The sequence below is a fragment of the Macadamia integrifolia genome, chromosome 3, assembly GCF_013358625.1.
Source record: "Macadamia integrifolia cultivar HAES 741 chromosome 3, SCU_Mint_v3, whole genome shotgun sequence".
NCBI lineage: Eukaryota > Viridiplantae > Streptophyta > Magnoliopsida > Proteales > Proteaceae > Macadamia > Macadamia integrifolia.
Window position 1 is genome coordinate 9,035,161 of NC_056559.1, and position 25,028 is coordinate 9,060,188.

Here is a 25,028-nt window from a genome sequence, read left to right on the forward strand (position 1 = left end):
ACATTCATTTATTTTAGGAGAACATTTTTTTTTGTTGTTGGATCAGTCTGACACGTAGGAACTGATATTTTTTTATAAATTTTGGGACTGAGATATCTTTTGGGTGAAAACATGGGGACTAATACAGGGTAGGGTAAATGTGGAATTTTATAGGTTGCCACGTAAGGTGGCTGCTACCTGGCATATTTCGATGTTTGAACTCAATAATATAGCATCACCAGTGTCATTTTATTTTACAAAAGAAAAAGGACTTTTAGAAAAGACTATCGATGCGAAACGAAAAGGGCAAGGCAAGGACAATGGCAGATTTGGCACTACGACCAAGGCAGAAGATTTAGGATCGGATGGCCTTTTTTGTTTCGCGTTCCTGCAATTACTGACCTACTCTCTCTCTCTCTCTCTCCCCCTCTCTATAGCAGAGAGAGGGAAAACACAAATCCCTCCCATGTCTTCATTTGTTCTTCCTTGGCGAAGCCGGTGAGTAATTTTTCTTGATTTTCTTCTAATTCTTCTTCATATTTCAATATCTTTTCCTAGTTTTTTATTTTTTTGGATGGATCCATTGGTTTAGATAGTAGAATTTACACTTTGTTTTTTCATTGACACATTATAAATGTTTACTCAATTGTTCAGAGATTATGGTGATTCTGGTTATTTTAGTATTCAAATAACAATTGGATGTCATAATCTATGTTATGAAGGATTGGACATTAATATGTTGATTGATGTACAATTTCATGCTTTCTACGTCCGGGAATTTCAATTTTCATTGAATTTTATTGATTGACGCTGCCTTCTGCTCTTGAATTGCTTATCTGATGTTGTTTGATTTCCTTCTCTCTTCAGCTGATTTCAAGTCTGATTAAGGTTGGTGATTTGTAAGAGAATAGAAGTTACTGAATTAATTTTAAAATCCTTTGCAGGTTTGTATTCTTGGTCAAGTGTATCGTTGGTTAAGGAGCAAGCTATGCCACTGTTGAGTGTGTTGGCGTTTGAACTGTCTGTCATCTGTTCCTTCTCAGCTGGTGGTGTCCCAATAGTTATGCTAATTCAGTTCTGATGAGATTTTTGGGGATTGGTTGTGGTAAAGAGGTTGCATTTATAAAAAAGAAATGGGTGTCAGTTACTTATCCATCTCAGCACTCTGTACTGTGCTAAGCTTGGTAGGGCTTCAATGGTGGACGGAATCCAAACTATACCAACTCAAGTTAGATGACCCCATTGGCGAGGATGGCATTCATTCAGGGAATGCTAGCCGTGCACTAGAGCTGTTTTTGGGTTCACATGTCACAATTGCGCTCCTAGCAAATTTTGTGCTCAATGTATTCATTTTAGTCATTCTCTGTCTTAAGGTAAATTTATTTTCTTGACAGGGAACTTGGATACAATTGATGTGCGGCACTAGGATATTTCATTTGATAGATTAACTATCTATGCGAATGTAGTTAAACAAGATGTACAGGTGGTAGTATTCCAGTCAAATTGTATTCTCTTAAGAAATTATAGTGTGGTGCTGACTTCCAAAACCTTTTGGCTATGCTTCCCAACTTCATAATATTTGTTTACTTCATGAGGTAATGTTTCAAATGATATGCTTGGAAAATGGATATAGATGTGGGAGAATATGCAGCTTTACATGGTTGTCAAACAGAATTTAAGTAAAAATGATGTGATCATGGGATCAATCTCCAATTTTTCTTCTGCTATGTCTTGTATCGTAGGTCTGCTCTTATATTTTTAATTTGTTCTTCTATTATATGAGTATGAAATCTGGATATTTGAAATTCCAATATCAAAAGAAAATGTGTTGTTGAACCAGAAGGATAGGTAATAGGTTACACCCTGCTGTAATGCAGTGCTTAGTGCTAGCCCCAACCACTGAGATCCAGCGGGAGATCAGGTTGCAACAGGATCACAGGAAAAAGGACAAATGAGATTTGAGAGAATTCAAATATCTGAAGATTAGGGAGTTCTGATTTGGCCAATAAAGGATGAGGTTTCTTACACGGAGTAATAGTCTATTGTTGAATTTATGAGAAAATTTAAAATCTATGAACATATTGATGCAAGTTTTTAGTTTGTTTTACCTAAATCAACTCAAACATAGACAAAAATAGAAGTAAAACAAAGATTACAAAAATAATCGAAGTGCTATGTTTAGCTTCGATGGATGATTTTTTATGCTTCAATCCTCTAGACATCATTTTGATTGTAGATTTTGAATCATTTTCTACAAATGATTCAAAGACCCAAGTCCAAGAAATGAAAGGGAGATCGATTGTGCAGTTTTGCTTCAAATTTTGGAAACTTAAGTACTGTCAGCGAGAGGAACATGCTTTGTTTTGAAAGCGAAATGAGTTCTGTAGATACATATCTCAAGTATCGGTACGTATCGGTGCGTATGGTATCGATACGTTAGGATACACTTCATTTTAAAAAATAGTGTATTGTATTGGTCTGTCTTGGTATTGGCCGATACGATACACTACTGACCGATACTTTAAACCTTGAACACAACCAAGAATCACAAGAACACTGGGAGAAAGAAATATACAACAGAAAAATGCCATAAAACTTGACCATAGGAGAAAAGGTATCCCATGGGAACCCACTAATTTCTTATCCAAACCAAACTCCCTGCTTGGAATTGTTAATAGACTTATTTTTTGCATATCTTACATCATACTTTTATTTGAAACAATAAAGCAAGATATTGTATTTCTTAGAATAGAAAAATGAAAATAAAAAAGTTGCCAACACTTTGTATGTAGTTCTTACATGAACTAAAAGGATCTTTATGTCCTACTAATACAAAAACAACATCCAAGACCTTATCCCAACTTAATGGGGTCGGCTACATGGAGATTCCAAGCAAGGACGAGCGTGAGGATCCAAAAAAGATTGATGGGTTATGGCTAATTATAATAAGTGTTGGCTGTCAACTTGACGCATTACTACAAATTGCCCACAGGCTTATAACGACAGACTATAATAAGGTACCAGCGGTCTGCCTGATGTACCATATAGATCGGTCAAGCCAAAGCATTCTACATGCGTTATGTCCACCACCAAGACAATCCATCACCCAACCTACTTTTATGAAAGGAGGAATGAGATAAGAAATTCTTGACAGCCCCACTAAGCATAAAAAATAATAAGAAATCAAAAGTCTACACAATAAGAAAATTTCTTTACATTTTTTGTATCAACCCATATTCCGATCCATGACCCAATGACCATCTGAGAGAACTATATAATTCAAAAGTTCCCAAGTAAGGAGTGATTGGATTTGGATTGAATGTGCTTGAAGAGGGGTAATGCAGGAGTAGATTACAAATAACTAACTCCGCAGTTTATAACCCCAAACAATACAAATAGGAGCGAGAAATAAAGAAATAATACTATCAAATAAACCCTCAAGGATACAATACCCATATAAGAGCAAAATCAGCCCAAAACCTAACCTGAGAGGAGAGAGAAAGACCTGTTATGGAGCTGGAGAGAGAGAGAGGTGCGGCCAGGGCTGTAGGAGTCCGATTGAGTTGCACTCTTGGGCGTAGATAGTCCCTAGGGAGGGTACAAAAACCGCCAAAGTTAAGAGGATTCTGAATGCTGGTTGTAAAGTTACAAGCTTTCTTGGTTTTCTGACCTAGGAGAGAAAACTGAGAATAACCTTCAAGAACAATAGCTGAATGCTTCCAACAGTGACTAGGTAAGGATTGTGGGACCTTTATGAGGCCTGGAATACCTTTATTGAAGACCTGGCTGAACAGAGTACAGAAGAGAGAAAGAGAGGAGATCGATCTCTCTCCTATTCCCACTAGGATTGCTGATCGGTTCTGATTTCTGGAGACTTTTATCAAAATCTGAACTATACCTCTTGAATGTTACAACAAATAAAATAAAAAAGAAGAATAAAACAGATAGGGGATTGAGAAGGGTGAAAGAGAATAAAGGAAGTGGCTATCTCAGCCTGGGCTTCTCACCCACAGCTATCTCAGCTGCTCTAAGCATTTAGTTGCAAACTTTCTTTCATAAATGCAAACTTTCTTTCATTCAAATCTGTCCTATAATGGGACATATGCCTCTCTATTTATAGAGGGGAAGTTTACAATCATACTAATACTAGGAGCTAGTTTCCCAATAGGACTAGACACTCCTACTACAACTAGGAGCTAGCTTATCAATAGGACTAGACACTCCTACTACAACTAGGAATTCGAAATAGGACTAAGACTTGACTTTATGACTTCGACATGCAGTAGGACTAACTAACTAATAGTCCATATAAGACTTTACAACCAACTAATGGCCTAATGGGCCTTTATTGAATTAAATAGAAGCTAATTAAACTAATGAATAAAATCCCGTTTTCCTACCTTCTACCCATATTTGAGGCCTATTAAAGTGGTCCATTTCAAAGAAAACCTATAGGATCAAAGGCCCAACACATACATAACACAACCCAAGACTTATTTGCAATAAAATAAGCCCAAATGACTTATCTACATCAAGGGGCAGGCCTAAAATAATCATAGGCGAAGTGGTGAGGAATGCCATTCTTAGTCTTGGTCTTGTCCCAAGTATGACATCAGATAGAGCCTATTGGAGGGCAAGGATTCATGTAGCCGACCCCATATAGCTTTTGGATTAACCCATATTCCAATCCTGACCCAGTGACCCCATATTACTAATGTGATTCTAATTATGAGCCCATTGTTTTATCCCCTTCCCAAGCAAATAAACTCAAAGCTTGGTGAACAGACCATACTAGAAACTCATAATCAAATGAAATTAATTTCCTCAAAATGGAATTCCTATTGTAGCTTGACACTATTGTTTATAAATTGGCCATAACCAAGGTTTTGAATCTCGGGTTCGAGGCCGATTTTGACCCTGGCCGAAACCGATATTTCCTAGGTTTTGACTGAAACCAGTTATATTTCTGGGTCGAATTCAATATGTCATGGGCTGGTTGAAATTGGTAGAATCCTGGTATGAAGTAGTTTTGACCCTTGATTTCGGACCGGTACTTGTCGAAATGCAAGTTTGGATCGAGGTTAAGAACCATGGTCATAACTTCCCTAAAATAGCTTAGAACATAAAGATTTTCGTATATTCAAGAAGTTAGATGATTAAGGACAAACATCATGCTAAATAGACAAATTTTGACCTTTCAAAAATAGCTTGTAGAAAAGTGATGGTAATGATCTTGTGTATTTGGGTGCATATGCCTAGATCAACAATCTGGGCTCTATGTGCCTACTCCGGGAAGGAAAGGATGAATTTCACAGGATTCGATTAGCGCTGAAACCTAAATTTGGTCTGAGCCCGCCCACCTACCCCATTGGTGAGGGGCGACTATGCCACAATGTTCTAAGCCCGGTCTATCATTTTCACTTTCGCCAGGATGGGACAACCCTTGCAGGAACAGTGGAACTGAGCATAGTGGGGGGGCCCCGTGAGACTGCACGAGTAACGTCAAACAGAGAAGGAGGTGCCTATAGCAGAAGATTCTACTTCGAGATCACAAATTATCGAAAAAGAAGAGCATTCCCAACGTGACTAGAGAATAGCTAGAAGGAGATGTATTGGTATTAGCTAGAACTGGGCTGCTGGCATAGATAGTCAATTTCCCATAAATGGTAGGCACAGAAACAAAAGCAGTAGCTTCGAAGGGAAACGGGTCTCAATTCATAAACATCTGAGTCAAAGTAGGTGTACTAATCTGTATTATCATTTCCAAGTTATTAATATGTAGAGCGAGGCAGGGCCCAAGTCCAGCGGCCCTAAAAAAGCATTTCAAAGTCGGGAATTTCACTACAAAGAGGTCTCGCCCTGAAGGACAAAGCCGAGCTGGGATTAGGAGCATTTCCATGTGTCATACATTATTGAATAGCCTAACTGGGTATCTCACACAAGAATTCATGCTGTAAGCCTGTAAGTACGGGCTCTTGCCCAAGAGTTGGGAGTTTGACTTTTCCATAATTGGCCTCGCTGAGAATGGTCTCTCTCTCTTTAGTCTTTGTATCCATAAGTCGAGGCGCTGTCAAGCCCTGTAAAGATTTTATTTTCTCGCTTGCAACTATGAAATAAGGGCTGGCTAGCCCGCTGCAACAAAGCATTTTCTGCAAAGGAAGTTGAGACAATGATGTGAAATTCATTTATTTGGATGTTTAGAAGTTCTAAAGAATAATAGTTCTAATGCACAGACCAATTAAGGATCTGCTGGTGGTGGGTATTCTTTTAAGATAGAAGGAAAAGAGTCTACTAGCAATGGAGCCACATTGATAGGGAAGAAAGAGAATTGCAAGGATAAGGTTAGGGAGAAGCTGTGGGGGTGAGAGACAATATAGATAAGTTTTACTCCAAACAGTACCATTGCAAGAAGGGAGGAACCTGGCCCTTAGGTTGTGGTTCCTTTAATGAACCTATTCTGGTTTAACTGACCAGGTTCAGTTGGTTCAGGAAAGGCAAACCAGGTTTTGGTGTTTTTATGGTTCACCCAAAACCAGTCCTTGCTAATTTAGTCCAAGTCCTAGTCAAGTATGGTCAAACTCAAAAGTAATTAATGCATGTGTGCATAATTCGAGAAGCATTGTCTAGTTAGTTACAACTATTATAGAAGTCTTAGAAAATATTATTTCATTCAATAAGTTTGTTCGTTGATGGTTGTGTAAGTCCTTGATAATGTGAAGTTCATTAAAGGGCCAAAGAGTCTATGAGAAAGTGGCCAAAGAGTCTATGAGAAAGTCCCAGTGAGAGTCTAGAACCCTCCCATCCACTCTATTGTCTGTAAAACATTTTGAACAAGTTAAAATGTTGAATGGAATTTCTGGTTGTATGCCAATAACAGTGAGATGCTAGCCTAGGCCTTGGTGAGAATCCTTAGTCATACCCATCTTATCTCTTTTTTCCTTCTTCCTTTGTTCTTCCAATTTTCTCTTCTGAAATTATCCACCAACTTCATAAGAGGTTTTAGCCTGCTATACATGTTATTCAGCTCCCTTTTATGTCTAAAGACACTGAGTGGTGATTTGGATGACCTTTTTTGGAACTAGTTGAGGTACAACTACCAGAAAATATATTGAGGAACCTTGTAGATGGAGTTGTGTCAATATCTGACATGAGCCACTTTGCCAGTAGAGCATGTACTTGACAACAAACAACCATTAAGTGAAAGTAGACTCAAAATTTTGATGCATAGTTCAGTAGTCCTTTGAACTGTCTGGTGGACAGGAATTGAGGAAAGACTGTAAAGCATATTATGTAAGGGAAAACATTGTGGTGTTATTGAAAACATTGTGTGTTCTAGGCGTAAATATCTGATAAACACTGGCAATTTCGCAAACTTTAAGCTGTGAATGATACTTCACCTCTCATTGGAGAAAGGTTTGAGAATATGATCGTGATTGAGTTGGTTGCAGCTGATGTGATAATATATTAGTGAGTGATACTTGAGATTGTTCCACTTCTTTTCTTTCAGTTGGTTTAATGGAATTGTCAACCAATTTAATAAAAAAATGAGTGATGAAAATGCCAGTTTGGCCTCTCCGTGAGACATAAAATAAAACATCTTTTGGAAGGACATAAAGTGTCACTGTTCAGTTTTAATTTGGTTTAGCTATCTTCATTTAGTTTAAAATATATTGGATAACTTTACATAAAAAGTTATAAGTTGAACTGATGCAATACTGATAGTTGTTTAGTTCCTGGTTGAACTGTTTAGAAAATACCTTTTAACTTATTGAAAGTTTTGATTTCTCACTTTCTGAAAGTAGGCAAAAGGTTCTTTGCATGGTCCACATAGAAAGCCTTCCTTTGGGGCAATTCCAACTGATGGATAGATAGGGCATGGGCTGGATTCAAGGTTCAGGTAAGTGGAATCGGTGATGGGATCGGCCTCTGCTGATTCTGACTTTGGTCCAGCCGGAATCAGCTTGATCCCTAGAAAATAGAAATACTGTACGAAATGGTCGGAATTGGAATTGGATCCTGCCGATTCGTATCCGATTTGACTGGAATCAGTGATCCAATTCTGATTCCCGAACCAGTGCTGGATTGGTCACGAATTAAATTTCACAGCTGAATTCAATCACATAGCTCCCATGTATTGGCATTTTCCTTGCATTTCAGCTGTCCATCTTCATAGGTTTCATTTTCTTGGTGGATTTTCGAAGCTTTCGTATAGGAACGCATTTCTAAGTGGGCTGCTGTCTGGAAAACATGCGGCTTATCTCTAGTTAATGTCCTATTCTCACTATCTATATATGCAAGCCACATAAAAACATACGGCTTATCTCTTTTAATTATCCTATTCTCACTATCTATATATGCAAGCCACATAATAATGACTTTGAGGGGAGCTAACATGTATGTCATTTTATGGCATTCATTTTGTTTGGGTTTAGAAAATCTTATATTTCAACTTTGTTTAAATATTTCAACAATCTGATAAAGATCGTTTCTGGTTTTGCATGCAGACTATATTTTTTGTGCAGCTATATCCATCAGAGGCTCGAAAAGTGGTGGAACGCCTTATTAACTATGTCATTTACAAGGTGATTACTGTTGCTAGTTTAATCAGTAAAAATTTTATTAGTTAGAGCAAGATGTATCCTATTTGGTGTAAGTGTCACCCTACTATACTGAAACCTCTCAATGTAAGAGGAAACCTAGATGAGAAAAACCAGGCATTGTGGTCTTTTGGGAAGAACTAACAGCCGTTAATTACAAAATATCATCTTTCATCAAATTCTTGACTTCCTGTACGTGGATGTGTGTGAATTGTGGCTTGACCAAATGATGGCCACAATAAAATCTTAAGCAAAACTGTATTTTTCGTATATCTTAAGTATTTCCATATGTTTCTTGATCATTTCTATATGTATTCAGTGTATCTTGTGTCTCTTCAATACAATACGATACGATACGTTATGTCTCTTAAAATCACCATTCTGATATGATACTCGATACCGATACTTTAAACCTTGATATATATGCTATAGATATATCACATTGATGTAGATAAATTAGAGAAAATGGGCTTATTTTAGTTCCATATATATGATATATATGTCGGGCCTTTGGTCCAATGTGTTTTCTTTATAAGGCCACTTTTATGGGCCTAAAATATGGGTAAGAAGTAGGAATACAGGATTTACATTATTAGTGAGTTTAGTTATAGTCCTTTTAATTGTTATTAAAGTGTTTTAGTTAGGTTGAAATAGGTCTCTCTTGAGTCCAGCCTTGTTTTAAGCTTCTTTCCTTTAGTTAGTTAGTCTTAATTCTTTTAATTGTTATTATAGTGTTTTAATTAGGCTGGAATAATTCTTTTTGAGTCCAGCCTTGTTTTAAGCTACTTTCATTTATTTTATAGAGAATTTGTCAGTTAAGAATACCTCCATAGCAAGCTGCTTTCCTGCATTGGAATCCTATTTTCCGATTTCCTGATTAAACTAAGATTCTGTTTAATTGATTCTGATTTGAATGGCTAGTTCTGGTTTCTGTTATTGACTTAATCATGTGCTGTATTCACTCTGAAATCTATCTTTTTAATCCTATTATGATATCTGAAACCCTGTCCATTTAATCTGCAGCTCTTAAATTCTAACAACTCCAGTAAAATTACCTCATTAACTTGAGATCTGTCCATTGGATCTATATCATATTACAAATCTGTTATCCCTACTTTTATTTGAGGTCTTTTATTGTTTTTGTTTTGTTAACCAGCCTCGGAACTGAGATAGGTCGAAAGCGGGTACTTTTTTGGTGCAAGATTGAAACTTAGGTTTTGAGGCCCAAAAATTGTTTTTTGGCTTTTTTCTGGTGCCTATTTTTAATATTTTTACACACATTCCAGTAACTAGTTGAAAAAAAAAGAAGTGTACTTGTGGTTTCAACAAGTTTGCTAGGTTTTGAATGCTCTTGTACACTAGCCCTATTATAAGCATCGAGTCTACATATAATTTAGCTACTAGAAATTTAAATAAGCTATTCAAACATTCGGAACATACATTAGAAAGGAAAAGCAAGCATGCAACACTCATCACTCAATTCCACATGGTGTTTATTGGCAGGTCCATTCCACGACCTTTGTTGGCAGCTCAATTTGTGACACTGCTGGGAAGCTCGCCTTCGGGGCAGCCATTACATTGGATGGAGCGTAACCTTCGTAGATGGACTTCCAACTCCAGATCCTTTGATAAGATTTGGATGCCATCTACTTTGATGTAACCTCCAAGCTTGCTTCGACCCCTCTCTGTTTTTTTGAGGATTTCCCAAGGAATAAGCTCAGTGTTGTCTCCTGGAGCTTGCTTCCGTTTCTGTTGATTCTCCCATCCCCCCCCCTTAGGGGTGTAGCCCCTGTTTTTTGTTCTGTTTCCCCTTTGGGATCTTCTATATGCCCCTCATTTTTCTCTTCCCTTTGGTATTGAATTATTTATTCACCAAAAGAAATAAAATTTGTGGCCATTCTTTGCACTTTGCAATGCAACACATGTCCCATGACATGTTTTAGGCCCAATTGTTCTGAAAGTCCATTATTATTCACCTATAAGCCGCATGATCAACAAATCGGAAAACCTCCAACCTAGGGAATGGCTCACCGAGACTGAAACCGTGTGGAGTCAGTCGGCACAAATTGTTGGGCTGGATAGGAGAAGATGTTGTCAATGAAAGATGACCGACCACATGACCCATCCCCATGCTCAGTGATGGGGAATGATGTAGAATATCCATCAACGGCCACCACCATAGCCATCCTCATATGCCGAAACTGGTGCTTTTGAAGGATGGTCCACCACCATATCGTCCATATCCAACATACCCAACAGCTGAACTGATGCTCTCAAAGCCACTGTCAATATGATGTGCTGGATTGAGGCTCTCTACTATGAAGTCTGGTTCACGCCAATTCCTAGATCCTCTACTCTTCCCCAAAGGCCCAAACTTATGGCTTCCATGGTGCCACACAAGCTAGATACATCCATGCCTATCCTAGTTGCCTCTTCTTCAGCTCTGAATTGCTTGCATGGTCCTCAAGTGTAGCCTCTCCCAGTACATACACCGTGATTCTGCTCTTGCGTGGCATGATCAAATTGACTCTTCCCCCCATGATTCGGATGGGCTTTGATCTAGCTTTGGATCCTGTAACATTTGGCACTCTTCCTCGCATAAGGATGTTGATCTATCACACCATCACCACCACCACAACCACCACCATCATCATCACCACCATCATGGCCCTAAGTTGGGGATGGTGTGTGAGTGGCGTCCAAGGAACGTGACCACGCCTCTTCGTCATCATCTTCACCACTACTAGGGTTGGGCTCAAATGGATGTGGGTCTGTGAGTGAACTCTGCCCTCTGGCGCTATATACTCCTCGATGTGGACACCCATTTGTGAAGCAATCTGGGAGTTGGGCTGACCCCCCACCTCATCTAACAAAGGCTCACCTTGATCTTTGATTCAATCATAAAAGGGATGCTCCTCATCTTGCATTTGGAAGATTTCGCTTAATTCGATTGGGCTTGTATCATTGTCCATGCGAAGGCATATGTGCTCGTCTTTCAATCTCAACCTCTGGCTCCCTCGTAAATTGAATTACAGGCTCTCCTCCACGTCTCAACCTCCTCCTTTGTGGCTTTGTCTCTGCTGTAGCCTGCCTGTCTAAATGATCTAGCTCCTCTGACCATCTGCAAAAATCTCTTCTGCTCAGTCCTATTGGTAGCTCTGCACCTTTCCTTCCTCAGTAGTAATAGTGCAAATGGTATTGGGTGAATGATGATGGTGGTAATAGTGCAAATGGTGATGAATGATGATGGCTGAATGTTGAAGATAGTAAGTTATGGCAAGCTAGAGTCCCACTGGTGCCCTGCTATGGGAGTCTCACCTAAGTTCATTGTAGGAGTCTCACCTAGGCCTTGAGGCACGCAAGAAAATACTCAGATAGTATGCTTGAAAATTTGTTGGTTGCATTTGAGTGCAGCCGGGATTTGCATTATATAGAGGTGGAAATATTGAGTACAGTACAATAACATTAAAGAGACTCTTAGAATTCCAAGCCCCTTAGAAATTTCCCATACATGGATAACAAGTCCTAGACATAGAAATCTGCCTGCCCCAAAGATATAGAAAACTGATAATTGGAAGGCACTTAATGCTGCCTTGGAAGATGATAAGGCATTAAAGAAATTGCTAGAAGATGGACTCTAACTAAACTAATGAAGTAAATCTCATTTTCTTACTTTCTACCCATATTTTAGGCCCATTAAAGTAGCCTATTACAAAGAGAACCCATGGGAACAAAGGCCCAATACCTACAAGACCCAACCCAAGGCTTATTAAGTAAGCCCTTTAGGTGACTTATCTGCATCACTTGGCTACTCTCTTCTTCCTCCTCCGCTCTACCCTGCCCTCAAATGCGCTATCATGGCCCTCTTTATTTCACTCGACACACTAGGGCAGCCCGTGACATTTCTGTGACCACCAGCAAAATGCCACTTCAGTCTAGTTGCTCCACCTCCCCCAATTTTTTTCTACAATAATTGCATTGAGACTTCTTTTATCTGTTGACGGGGGTATCACATGCATCCGTGCAATGTCCCCGCCTTGATTAGTCATTGTGCACTACTTGGTGATCTGTAGCAACAAGGATACTTAGATTATTAAAATGTAGATTGTAGACACCAAATAAGATTCCTATAACTGCAACAAAGCATGTTTTAAAATGTCCCCTAAGTCTTATATTTCTGCTTAATTAATTTTTCTTATTTTTTAATAATTAATAATTAATAATTAATTAATGCACAAAAATTTATTAAAGAACATCACATTCTTAATCAACTTCGGCTGAAAACATATTTACAATACATCCAGCATTTTTCTTGATTTTTTAAAACCAAAACAGCATATTTTTCGTATTTATTTTCAATTTTTTTTTTCCCAGCAAATTATTTTAGAAATTGACTAGCCTAAATAACAGTGCACCTGCAAGTATGCCCCACAGTACAGTAAAGCTCCTCCGAGACTTCAAGAAAAATCTCCACGACTCCACTGAAACCAATGGAGACTCACGCTTTCCTATCATTCATAAGTTTATTGAGCGAGGGAAGATGCCACATTGTCATATCTTTTTGTTCAGTTGAAAATGTCAAAAGAGTGGACACTTCTAACAAGTAAAAACATGGAGTTGTGCATTCTAATGTAAACGATACAGAATCCATGAAAGGATTTAGAAAAACTATAACAGATATAAACCACAAATATGTCATTGAATGAAAAAATAAAAAAGCAGTAAAATAACTGAATATATCGCAATGTAAAGTAACCGAATACGAGGGGTTGGAGAGGTAGTCTCCAATCTCTAGATGTAACCAGGAGGCAGAAACCATTCCGCTTCTCAATGAGAAAACTCCCTCACATTGCCACGGATTAGCACGAAACTGGATAGAGAGAGTCGCAAGTTCGCAACTATCAACTTTTTAATCTGGACGGATAGCAGAACCCATAGATCACATGACCAAGGTATTACTGATCTCTGCAACTTAGTTTTATGTAGTACAAAACCAGCTTTGATTGGTTTGGGAAAACAAGGTTATAGGGCTTTGGTCACTCAAGGGAGAGTAACCGAGATCCAAGATTTCAAGATTAGAGAGGCACATCTAAAAGGAGATCGGTCTCCAACTTCTGGCTGCATATTTCACTCAGAAATAGAGCACCAGACAGAACATAAATTGGTAGAATAAGGAAGAACCGAGGAAGGAGAAACAGGAAAGAGAAGAGGAGAAGAAAGGAGGGAGGAGAACTAGATCACAACGGAGAAAAAGGAGGGGGGGGGGAAGAAGTTCAAACACGCACAGCCACCTAGGCTTCCGCAAAAACAAACTCACAATTTCATTCTCTAGTCTCAAATCCATCCTAGATACCAGCTATATAAAAGAAGAAACCTGTTAGAATAGGGATTAGTGTGCCACAAGGGCACATTGGGTCCACCCCCCCACCCCCCCGCCGGCCCTAATAGAGTGGGGCGGCTGGATGGGGGTATAATTGTAAACACTCTATTTGTTCTGTTTTGTACTCCTATCATGACTCTATCATGATACTCATGACTCATGATTATATCATGATTTTATATTATAAATAGAGGACTTGTGTGATCAGTTGAAGACACACAAGCATTCTCCCATTCTTCCTGTTAACAAAACCTAACTAACAAAAGAAGCATATTTAACTAGGAAAATAACTCAAATAAGGAAACTGGAAAATAAATCTAATTTCCTATGTGACCTACCCAAATAAAAGATAGCATGATTATCCCAGTGAAAATAATCATGTTACCTGACCATTGTAGTTGTTGTCTTGAATTTCTACTTTGCCTTACCTGACCATTTAATTTATGATGCACATTCTCAATTTGTGATTTTCATCCAGAGTATGTGATAAAGGATAGGTTTGGGAACTCTAATACAAGTCTTCCTTTGCTGTCCCGCTGCCTCCTTGCTATTAATTGATGAATATTCAAGGTATTTGGGGGCTGAAGTGGAGATAAAAATTGGAAAATATGGGACTGATACAAGATTTGGGAAGAGATTTAGCAATAATCAAGTCTAAGCAAGAAGGGGAATTGGATTTCTTAGAGTTGGCTAAGGAGGGTCAAGGGAAATTGGGAGACCACTTCTTTCATCACTATCAGTCCTATTCCAGCCAAATAATGAGGTGGGTTTTTGGGCTGCTGTTGTTCAAAGAACAAATGGAATGCTTTTAGGAAATGAAAATGGAGGTTGGATGAAATATGATGGAACAAACAACAACGGAACCAAGATGGTTTTCTGTGGGTATAGAGTTTGAAGGAGTGGAGTGGATAGAAGAAGAAACAATTCACCTTGGCTTCACTCCAAGAATTGCAGTCACTCATGCTGCAGAAAAATAGAATAATCTCCCAAGGTCCAAATACTTTCATTCATTCACTGTCTTCCCATTATGAGTAGAAAGGGCTTCATAACATTACACACACACACACACACACGAGAAAAAAAAAACAGTTATTTCCTAAAATAACTACCCATATAACTACATATTAAAAGTGGGTGAGCCTGTGGCGCAACAGTAATTTGCACTATTGCAACATGCTGGTCATAGTTCAAAACTTGGAAACAGCCTCCTCTGCGAATGCAAAGCAGAGGGTAAGGCTGCGTACATTTGCCCCTCCCAGCCCCTTCAGTTGCGGGAGCCTTGTGCACTGGATTGCTCCCCTTTTTTTTATAACAACATATTAAACCTTTAAACAGTTATTTCCTAAAACGACTACCCATATAATTGCAACATAATAACAATACAACACAACAACAAAATAAGATAGTCTGGCCCCAAATAAAAGTACAACAAAATAACAAAAGAACTACACATAATGCTGGTCATCTAGCGTTTATGAAGTGACGTGGCTGCATATGTTTGTGTCTCCTCGGAGAAGTTCTAAATCTAAATCCTGGAGTGATGTCCTCATCGGTATGGTTTCACAATGCTTTGGTTAGGTCAACTTACTGATTGATGTCACTTATCTTTTCTGGCATGGGGTTGCATGACAATGATTGGACGGATATTATACTTAACCAATTTTGAAAAGTAGGACTTATTTCTTTCTGAAACATCTTAACAGAATCTGAAATTGTAGGTATCTTCTATAAAATTGCAATGCCGTGGTTCATCTGTTAAGTCCTCTTTTGCGTTTTGCAGGGGACATTTCTTCCATTGGTAATCCCTCCAACGGTATTTCAAGCTGGCATGTGGTTCACATGGTTGACAGTTCTTTGTTCCTTGAAGGTATCACACATAAATTGGTTGGGAGCTGATGCTCTTACTACTTCCTTGCAGCAAAGGATTGTTTGTGTTCTTTATTTATTATCTGTAACATCTGTACCTGGCCCGTAGATGTTCCAAGCATTGGCTAGAGACCGGCTTGAACGGTTGAATGCATCTCCTTCTGCAACTCCATGGACATATTTTCGTGTTTTTTCAGTCTTCTTGTTGGTTCTCTCCATCGATTTCGTTGGGTATTGCTTCATGACCTGCTCTGTTCTTTTATTTTCATTTTTCTAATAAATGCCTGCTCTTTTGTATACATCTTTGCTTTTAGAGATTACTGTTTTTCATGTTTCAGATTATGTGTTCTGTTGAGAGTAATGAGTTAATTACATAGGTTGCCTTATGAAATGTTTGGATCATTTGGACTCAGCCAATTTGTTATAGATTATAATACTTTGGCTGAATATGCTGACCCCCAAAAGGAAAAAGACTAGTAATTGAAACTCTGGAGCAATTGAGTTCAGTGGATGTCATAGAAGGAAGTAAAGGAAGGAAATGATAAAAGAAAAAACTTGAAACCCCTCGCCCCCCGCCCCCCCCCCCCCCCCTCATTTTTTCTCGAAAAGAAGTTAGATCGTGTCAATAAAAATAGGGGGCATAGACCCAGCGAAGCATGTACAGGTATAAGTAATGTAGAGCTAATTTACACTAGGTAAATAAGGCCTGATAATATAAACAACCCTCAACCAATATCAGTTCTGATTTTAGACTTAGAGATCAAATAGATCAATAACAAGCCTAAGAGAAAGGCTGAATTGGCACTCACAAGTAGGGAAACTTTAGGCAAGTCAAACCTGGTTTCAAGGGTCCTCAAAACACTGCTGAAGACACACCAACAATGGCTGGAATTGTATCAGATCTGAAGTGGACTAACAGAATCAACACTTGGCCTCTACAGAGTTACGGTTACAGCAGGCCAAAGGAGAATTCCTGCGGCTCTCTTTTGGCTGGTCAGACCAGCCTCAAGTCTTGGTCAAATGAGGCCTTTGGGGTGGTCTTCAAACCCTCCAAAGGGTGCTCAAAGATGCTAGGCAGATCTGGATAAACAGCCCTAGTCGATTTGCTTCAAAAGCCCTGACTGCAGAAAAATCGATTCTCTGGTTGTGGCTGGTTCTACAAGCTGATCTCTTCAGAGGCTTTGATCCTCCAACAGGCTTGATTCTAGCACTCAAACACTCTCTCACAACAAACAAATAAAAGGAAAACAAGAAAAGAAAGAGAATTTGATGAAGGGGTTGAGGAGGGTGGAAGAGAGTTAGGATGGGTATCTCACCCCTCAAGGTAATTGCTATCTCAGCCATGAGTAAACACTCAATTTTCATAAACTTCGATCTCGTTTTTATTTTGATCAATGAGTTTTAAATAGCCTTACAAAACTTGGACACACAGAAATAACAAAAAAGGAAACTAATGGACTAGAATAAGACTTTCTAATTTGTGTCTAACTTGCTCACCAAGCTTAACAAAATTAGAAACTAACAACTAATTACAAAAAGGAAACTAACCTAAGTTACAAAATAGAAACTTCTTTGACTAACAAAATAGGAAAACTAACTTGCTGTCTAAGAAAATAGAAACTAACTAAAGTAAAGCAAATTGGAAACTAAAATATGAAATATGGACCCACTTTATAGTTCGCGTGATCAGTGTCACGTGAGCAGTAACTAGTGGTATTGTTCACGTGAACAGTGTTTCATAAACAGTAATTTCTGACTCTTGCTTTTGTCTTCTTCTTCAAGCTTTGATCTACATCAATAAGCTATGAGCCCCAAAACTGGTACAAATCTTTTCAATGAGGAACATCATTCTTGAAAATAAAAACCAAATAAAAGCACAATCCTTAGAAGGAAAAGGCCAAAACCACACAAAATAGCATAGAGCAAGGGAAAACATGATCGGAGACTCAAGCTGCTAGTCTTTGACAAAGGAAAAGAAGACTAGAACACCATCTCAGCTTCATTACCCACTTGCTTCCAAGAGGACACCCATGTTGTTCCCAGTCCTTGACTTCTAATGGAATGAGGGATTCACTTGTGAAGTTTGGTCTTTCCACTACTGTATGAGAGTGGAAGACCTGTGGCCGAGTCTAGTAAGTGCTCCTGGTTGTGTACCCCCTGCTTCCAAGAGAAAATCAGTGTTGTTCTCATACCCCACCATTCATAATGCTCCACTGGGGCTAGCCAGGGAAACACAGAACCAACACATCATTGTTGACTTCTAGATGATAATCAGTTGTGTTATCCATTGGCCTTGTGATCCTTATGGACCTTAACATGTGGAAATGAGTGAAGCATGCCCATTGGTTTTGTATCAGTCCTTTGTTTCTTTTTCTATACCCATACCCTGCTAAGGTGCAGCGAATGGGCATGCTTTATGTGTGTTTTCACTCGTTAAGATCTGCGGAAGATCATGAACCTATTCGTTGTGGGTGCAAGCCTATATATTTCTTGGACTATATCTTGCAGAGTTCCGAATCTTCACTCCTCTTCCCATTTTTACTTCCTCATTGTAGTAGTTATTAATGAGAATTCGTTGTGAGATTTGTAATAGCTTAATAATTAAATGTCCTATTTGATGGTTTAAACTTGTGTATCCCAGCCTTGGATATTTGTGCCGTGTTGGTTTCATATGGTGGAACTTACCCCACTGCAATCTTAATCTTGAGGAATTTTCTTTTGTCTTTTAACATTATTGATCAAATGCGATGGTTGAAGTAGTCACTTCTTTCTTAAGTAATGTATATTTGTAATTTTCATTACATTTTCATTTATGTTGTATTATTGTTATTTTCAGCATCATCATCAATAATAATATTATGCCTCATCGCATTTTTTTTCCTTTCAAAAACACTTTTCTCAAATAGTTTAACCATTTACTCCTAAATTATCTGATGGGACCTGGTACAGCTTTGATGTCTCATATATTATATGCTGTTTGCTCACAGAATACAGTTGTGTCTCATAATTTACAAAACCTTGGGTTCAACCATGTTTCTGCTGTTGTTCTTTGAACCACTGGGTATTGCTTTTGAGACGTTGCAGGTAATAGGTTCAATTCCTTCTCTCTCTCTCTCTCTCTCTCTATATATATATATATGCACACAATTTATGTTGCTTTGTGAAGCTTGCTAGAGATCACACACTGCTTTTGGAGAATTCTAATACTCACTGATTCTTTGGCTTGCAAATTACCTTGAAGGCGATTATGGTTCATGGATTTCAGTTACTTGATATATGGCACCGTCAGTCAGCGGAAAGCAGCACAGATTGTCAAAGATCCCATATTTTTGATAGATCAGCAGCAGGTATTCAGAAAAGTTCTTATTTGGCCATAATATTATGTCTGATAAGTTAGATTGTGTTAGAGAAGGAAAAAGGAAAGCCTACTCTTTAGTGCAAGAGCCTATAACAAACTCTAGCAATATAAATATGATGGCTGGAAATAGGCTATCCACTCATTATTTTTCCATTTTATCATATATAATATACATAAAATGTTTCAATTTGTTCTGATTCTCAGATTAACATTGCAAGCGGTGCTTGGTGGTGGATTTCTCTGTTTTTAATCCTTTTGTTTTTAGATCAAGAATGAAAAATTAGAATAGAGTGAAGGATGCAGAAAGATTAATTTAATGCTACAAATGGTCTTGTTGATTTTCTCTCACAATCCCCCACACCCCACAGATTGTCTGCACCCTCCCTCTGTCATATAATGTATCTTGCTATTTTAATTTTGGAATGATTTTTGTTGTTTAATTTGTGTCAAATGTTATTTCTCAAATTGTTTTAGATCTGTTGTTGTGTTTCCTGACTGGGAGGTGTTGACTGCAGGTTCTTTATGGGAATGGAAGGGCATTCTTATTCGGAATTTTGGCTTTTTCCTAGACATGATGACCTTGCTAATGGCCCTTGGTCATTACTTGCATATTTGGTGGCTTCATGGCATGGCATTCCATCTTGTGGATGCAGTCCTTTTCCTAAATATACGTGTAATTGCTTTATTCAACTTCTTGCCATATCAACCCTCTGATTTGAATCATGATGTCATATCCAGTTCCTTTCCCTTCTATTAATTGACTCAATGTACTATGAACAGGCTTTGGCAAGTACCATATATAAGCGGATCAAAGGATTTGTCAAGCTGAGGATAGCTCTAAGTGCTCTTCATGAGGCTCTTCCTGATGCAACTTCTGAAGAGATACAAGCATATGATGATGAATGTGCTATTTGTAAAGTAAGGTTCATTTTTCTTCCTTGGTGGTTACATTTATTTCACTGTTGGCTCTTCTGCAGTTGACAAGGTGTGAATAACAGGAACAGATGGCAAAGGCTAAAAAGCTATCTTGCAATCACCTTTTTCATCTTGCATGCTTGCGGTCTTGGTATGATTCGTTGATCTTAATTGGTCATTATAAATTCCCTTTGCTTTTGTTTATTTGCAATTAGGCTACAGTGCAATTTTCTGCTGACTGTGGTTGATGTCAAAAACCAATTCCAGGTTGGATCAAGGTCTGAGCGAGACTTATTCCTGCCCTACATGTCGAAGGCCACTCTTTGTGGTCAGACCTGAAGAAAATACTAATCCCCATACTGGAGATGTCGCGGATAATGAGCAACTTGCTCATCAAATCGGTTCAGGAGCAGAGTGGCAAAACACATCTGGGCACGCGCTTCCTGTGGGGGCATTCTCAAACCTTCAACAGAACCCCTCAGAAAGCTTCCCATGGAGGTTCAATTCCTTTGTTTTTGTCTTCTTTCCGCAGTTTGTCCACATTTGTATACTCATGTAATAATCACCAATATCTTTTGCTCGGTTTTTAGGGGGGTGGGGCTTGATTCAAGTTGGGTTCATCCATGGCCAAGCCAGGGCCTCGACGGTGCTGGCCCTTCTACTGCAATTAGATCAGTTGGACTGGGCAGAGTTCAGATGATGATGAGACAACTAACATCTGTAGGCGAAAACTATGCCCAGACTGCCCTTGAAGATGCTGCTTGGAGCCTTTGGCCTGTGACCCACCCTCAGGCTATTCCAGGTGCCCCTGTTCCATCTGTTCCAACTTCTGTAAGATATGCTGGAAATGCTGGTGGTTTGAGTTTTAGAAGTGCGTCTCCCTCTACTAATGACAATATATCAAGTATACTTGCGATGGCTGACACAGTACGGGAGGTGCTGCCTCATATTCCTGATGAAATAATCTTTCAGGTACTTTCTAGATTTGACTCATTTATCTTAGTGTGATAATTTCTTGATATTTTTGTTTGAATTGATCGTTCTAGCTTTGAGCTATCTTGTCAAGCCAGAAAGCTATATTACTTGGTGTGGCTAGGATGAGATTTCAGAAGACTTTGCATGCAGTGGTAGGTCCCGGAATTCAGTGGTGTCCTAGAGTCATCCGGTTAGGTTCTTTTATGAGGAATGAAAAAAATGACCGCATGCATACACATGTAGGAGGGAGTTGCTAATTACTTAAGAGAGAGAAGACAGTAAGTCAGCGACAAATTGCAGCCAGCTGGGGGGCTCTACTTTCAATAATCATGAATTTTCCATTTTGCCCCGCTCTCCTTGGCCAATAGTCCATGTGCTCATTAATCAAAGAACACACACTTAGAAATTTGAGAACAGGCTAAAAGTCCATTCTGAGGAATTGAAACAATCATTTTTTTGTTGGCTCAGAACAGTTTTTGGGACAGAAATAGATTCTGGGAATAGGTACCAAAGAGAGCCTACTGTTTGTGCTGGGAGTGAATGCTAGATTTCCTCACTTCTTTTTTTTTTTCTTTTTTTTTTTTGGGGGGGGGGGGGGTTATGCTGGATGTTACTTAAAATCCAGTACACTGGAACTGATCGTCTTGGATGATTGGTAAGGTAGCTGATGCACTACAACCGGACTGGACACACTGCAAAACTGGCTGAGTTTAATCTTGGTGCCAGGTTCTCAAACTGGAGAGCTCTATTTTTATCATTAAGCTCTTTGATTAATGGTGTTGTGTACCCAGTTATTCTATACATCCTGTTGTTTATGGCATACATTAGTAAACAGTCATAAAAACATAAAATTTTTCATCTTCTTCCCCCACCCCTTTTCCCTGAAAATAAAAATGAACTGTTTCTGTTTTTGGATCCTCTAAAACGTCATCCCAATTCCTTTTTAAGTGTGTTGATTGACAGAAGTGGATGGGAAGAATTTTTTGTTGGAGAATTCCTTTGCAGGATTTGAGCTATGGACGTGTTGCTGTTGCAGGAAGAAAGCAGATTAGATAAAGAAATAAATAAATAAATAAAAGAAGAAATATATGCATTTCCTTTTGTTTCTTTTTTTGAGGAAAATTTTTTGACATATGATTTTGTTTTTGTTTTTTTTTTATTCCCACCATTTTTCTTATCCCACATTTTATGGATTCTGACATACATTTAAGGTTAGAAGCATACAACATAATTTTATTGGAGGAAACTGACAGAAGTTCAGAAGGGGAGTTCTCATAAGTATGTTGTGAATTATATGGGTGGTGTTGATTTGAAATTAATGATGTTTTTATAGCTCTGTTTTGTTTATTGTCATGATAATAATTGCCTGACAAGTTTACATCCATTGAAGGACCTGCGGAGAACAAATTCTGTAGCTGTTACTGTGAATAATCTTCTTCAGATATGATTTTCCATTACCGGTATGTTTTATTGTGGTACCAATTTCCTCGCTCAGAGAACTCAAGGAGGTCAGGTGCCCAGTGTATATTCTAAATACCAAAAGGTCAGGCTCTTGAATTTGCTGCAGAAACCCTCTCTCTCTCTCTCCTCTTTCTCTGATTTGTTTTTTTCCCCAGGCAATGTTCTTATCCTTATGCCCCAGTATTGTATATAGGGAGTACTTATTACATCTGGAGCTACTGATAAAACTTAAGAAAATTGTGCAATTCAGAGTTATTTTGAAAATAAATTGATGTTCTCACATGGACGGGGCAACAGGGACTAATAGATTCTGATCATGATATAGATAGTTAACCAAAATGTTACAATATTCGGTGCTTTGTAAGTTGCATATCAACGGAAGTGTCCCATTATTATTGGCATTCTAAGTTGCAGATTTGAGCAGTGAATGTAAATTTTGGCTCAACAAATCTCATTGTGATCCTGTGGAGCGTTGCATTGGGATAACTTTATAGCAAGTTGATATTTCATTTTATTTAGTGCGACATGTCATTCTACTATGTTATTATGCGAGTCCAAGTGTATGGTGCAGTACATACTTAGTAGATAGCATGTCTCTTTTTTTTTGGTAGAGACATGCTGTCTCTACCTCTTCTGATAACTGTCTCTACCTCTTCTGATAAAAACTAGTTGTTATCATGTTGATTAGTTAAAAGTAATGTCTTGAGCTAGTGTGTGTTGGTGTAAGTGGAAGTGAAGGTGAAAGTTACCAATTCATATATGTATTTAGGGGATTATAGAATGAATGGAACGCAACTGTTCGAAAGAGCCTTTTGCGTACCTGGTAAAAAAATGGCTCATACTCAGAAGAAGAAAAAAACCCATGAAACGATGTTTTGGCGAGTTGGCACTGGATACTCGTATTTTTTTTGTTGTAAATTCCCCGTTAATTGATTGTAATGATTGTCATTGTTATAACACTGTGAGGTTCTGTAGTTTGTAGTTGGTATTATAGGAGGAGACCTTATATGGATTGAGAGGTTAAGAGAATCCTGATGCCCTTTCTGAAACCATAAACATGCTGTGGTGAGATAATGCTGTTTGAACAGGTGATGCAGATCATGAGATAGTCCCTACTATTCTTGTTATAAAACTTAGGATCGATAAAAGTAGCCAGGCTGAGGGTGAACCCTATTTGAACCTTGTCCAGTTAACACAATTTTGTTGATCGGTTGAAATCTTGGAGATGGAATTGGGAAAAGAGAAGGGAAAAAGTTCACAAAATCACTAAATTTTTTTGGAGTTCTTGTTTCAATAAAACTTTGGGAACCTGCTATAATAGGTTTGTTTCATTGATTTTATGCTATTTTACTAGCTACAAGAGGGAAACAATCGCCAAAATGAAGATCGTACATGATTGAGCACCAATTCAAAAAAATCACTTGGATTTGAGTTCGAAATCGAAATTGGGCAGCTGTGCAGGTGATTCATCTGATCTGATTCAGATTCTTCAAAGGAAATTCAGGGTGAGCTATGAGACATGAGTGTGCTCTCTTAGCATTTTTGCCTGTGCACATTCAAAGTGTATGTTTAGTGTTTATTGGATGAACCACTACCTCCAGAGTCCAGACACAGGAAGGCTTAAAGCAAATAGCCAAGATAATGAAAGCAGTTCTTACTCTAATTTATCGTATGTTTCAGTGTGAGAGCAAAAACCATTATAGGAGGTGACAATTTGATGGGCTGGCCCAAGTGGTTTTTTTGGATTTTGCTCTTGCACAAGTGCCTGTAGCTTAGGCCATTATGGGAGGTGGCATTTTGATTGGCTAGGCTAAGGATGTGAATTTGAAACCGATATCATTTATCGAAATTGAATAGAATCATTTACATCGAAATTGTGAAACTGTTTATTAAATGGTTTGATTTTGGTTTTAAATTAAAACTATGGTTCGGTTTTGAGTTTTAAAGTTTAAACCGTTGGTAAACCGTTTAAATAAATCGTTCGACAGATTACATATACGTAGTAAGTTTAAGTCATTCAATGTTAAGTTTACATATATTTCAATACAAAAATTTAAGTTATATTAAACAATTATCAAAAAAAAAAAAAAAGCATATAATAATTAACAATTCAATTCAATGTTATAATTTACATCCATTTCATAAAAATATTTAAAGGTAAAGAAGTTGTTTGGATAAAAAGTTAGAAAATATATGAAAACAGTTTAAACCGAAATTGTTTATAAATGGTTTCGATTTTAATATATGAAACCGTTTATTAAATGATTTGGTTTTGATTTTACCTAAAAAAACTTGTATCAAATCAAATTGAACCATTTATACTGGAATCGAACTGATTAACACCCTTATAGTAGTGACCTCCTTGTTTAGCACATTATTTTGGTTAAAACCTCAAACTGGCTTTGATAGAGGATCTGCCTAGCAGAAAAGTAAGCAGGATATATGACTTTTTACCCCAAAGACTGATGAAGTTCCATAAAAAGATTACAATGTTACA

The 25,028-nt window shown here is 38.1% G+C and overlaps 1 protein-coding gene across 1 annotated transcript; it reads left to right on the forward strand.

Moving 5' to 3' along the window:
- The first annotated feature begins 228 nt into the window (after positions 1–228).
- LOC122074129 (E3 ubiquitin protein ligase RIN2-like) lies at positions 229–22,813 on the forward strand. The gene is made up of 13 exons (XM_042638989.1): positions 229–477; positions 924–1,352; positions 8,484–8,561; positions 15,737–15,823; positions 15,932–16,053; positions 18,810–18,906; positions 19,064–19,169; positions 19,696–19,853; positions 19,961–20,098; positions 20,179–20,246; positions 20,363–20,593; positions 20,686–21,067; positions 22,461–22,813. Exons 2-13 carry the CDS (start codon positions 1,113–1,115, stop codon positions 22,515–22,517), a joined length of 1,764 nt encoding a protein of 587 aa, XP_042494923.1. The 5' UTR covers positions 229–477; positions 924–1,112; the 3' UTR covers positions 22,518–22,813.
- Positions 22,814–25,028: the final 2,215 nt, after the last annotated feature.

Bases quoted from the DNA above. Each gene is read 5' to 3' on its own strand.
- LOC122074129 (XM_042638989.1), top strand. From the start codon at position 1,113: ATGGGTGTCAGTTACTTATCCATCTCAGCACTCTGTACTGTGCTAAGC. The intron at 19,854-19,960 runs GTAATTGCTTTA...TACTATGAACAG, and splicing joins TCCTTTTCCTAAATATACGT to GCTTTGGCAAGTACCATATA. The intron at 20,594-20,685 runs GTTCAATTCCTT...CTCGGTTTTTAG, and splicing joins TCAGAAAGCTTCCCATGGAG to GGGGGTGGGGCTTGATTCAA.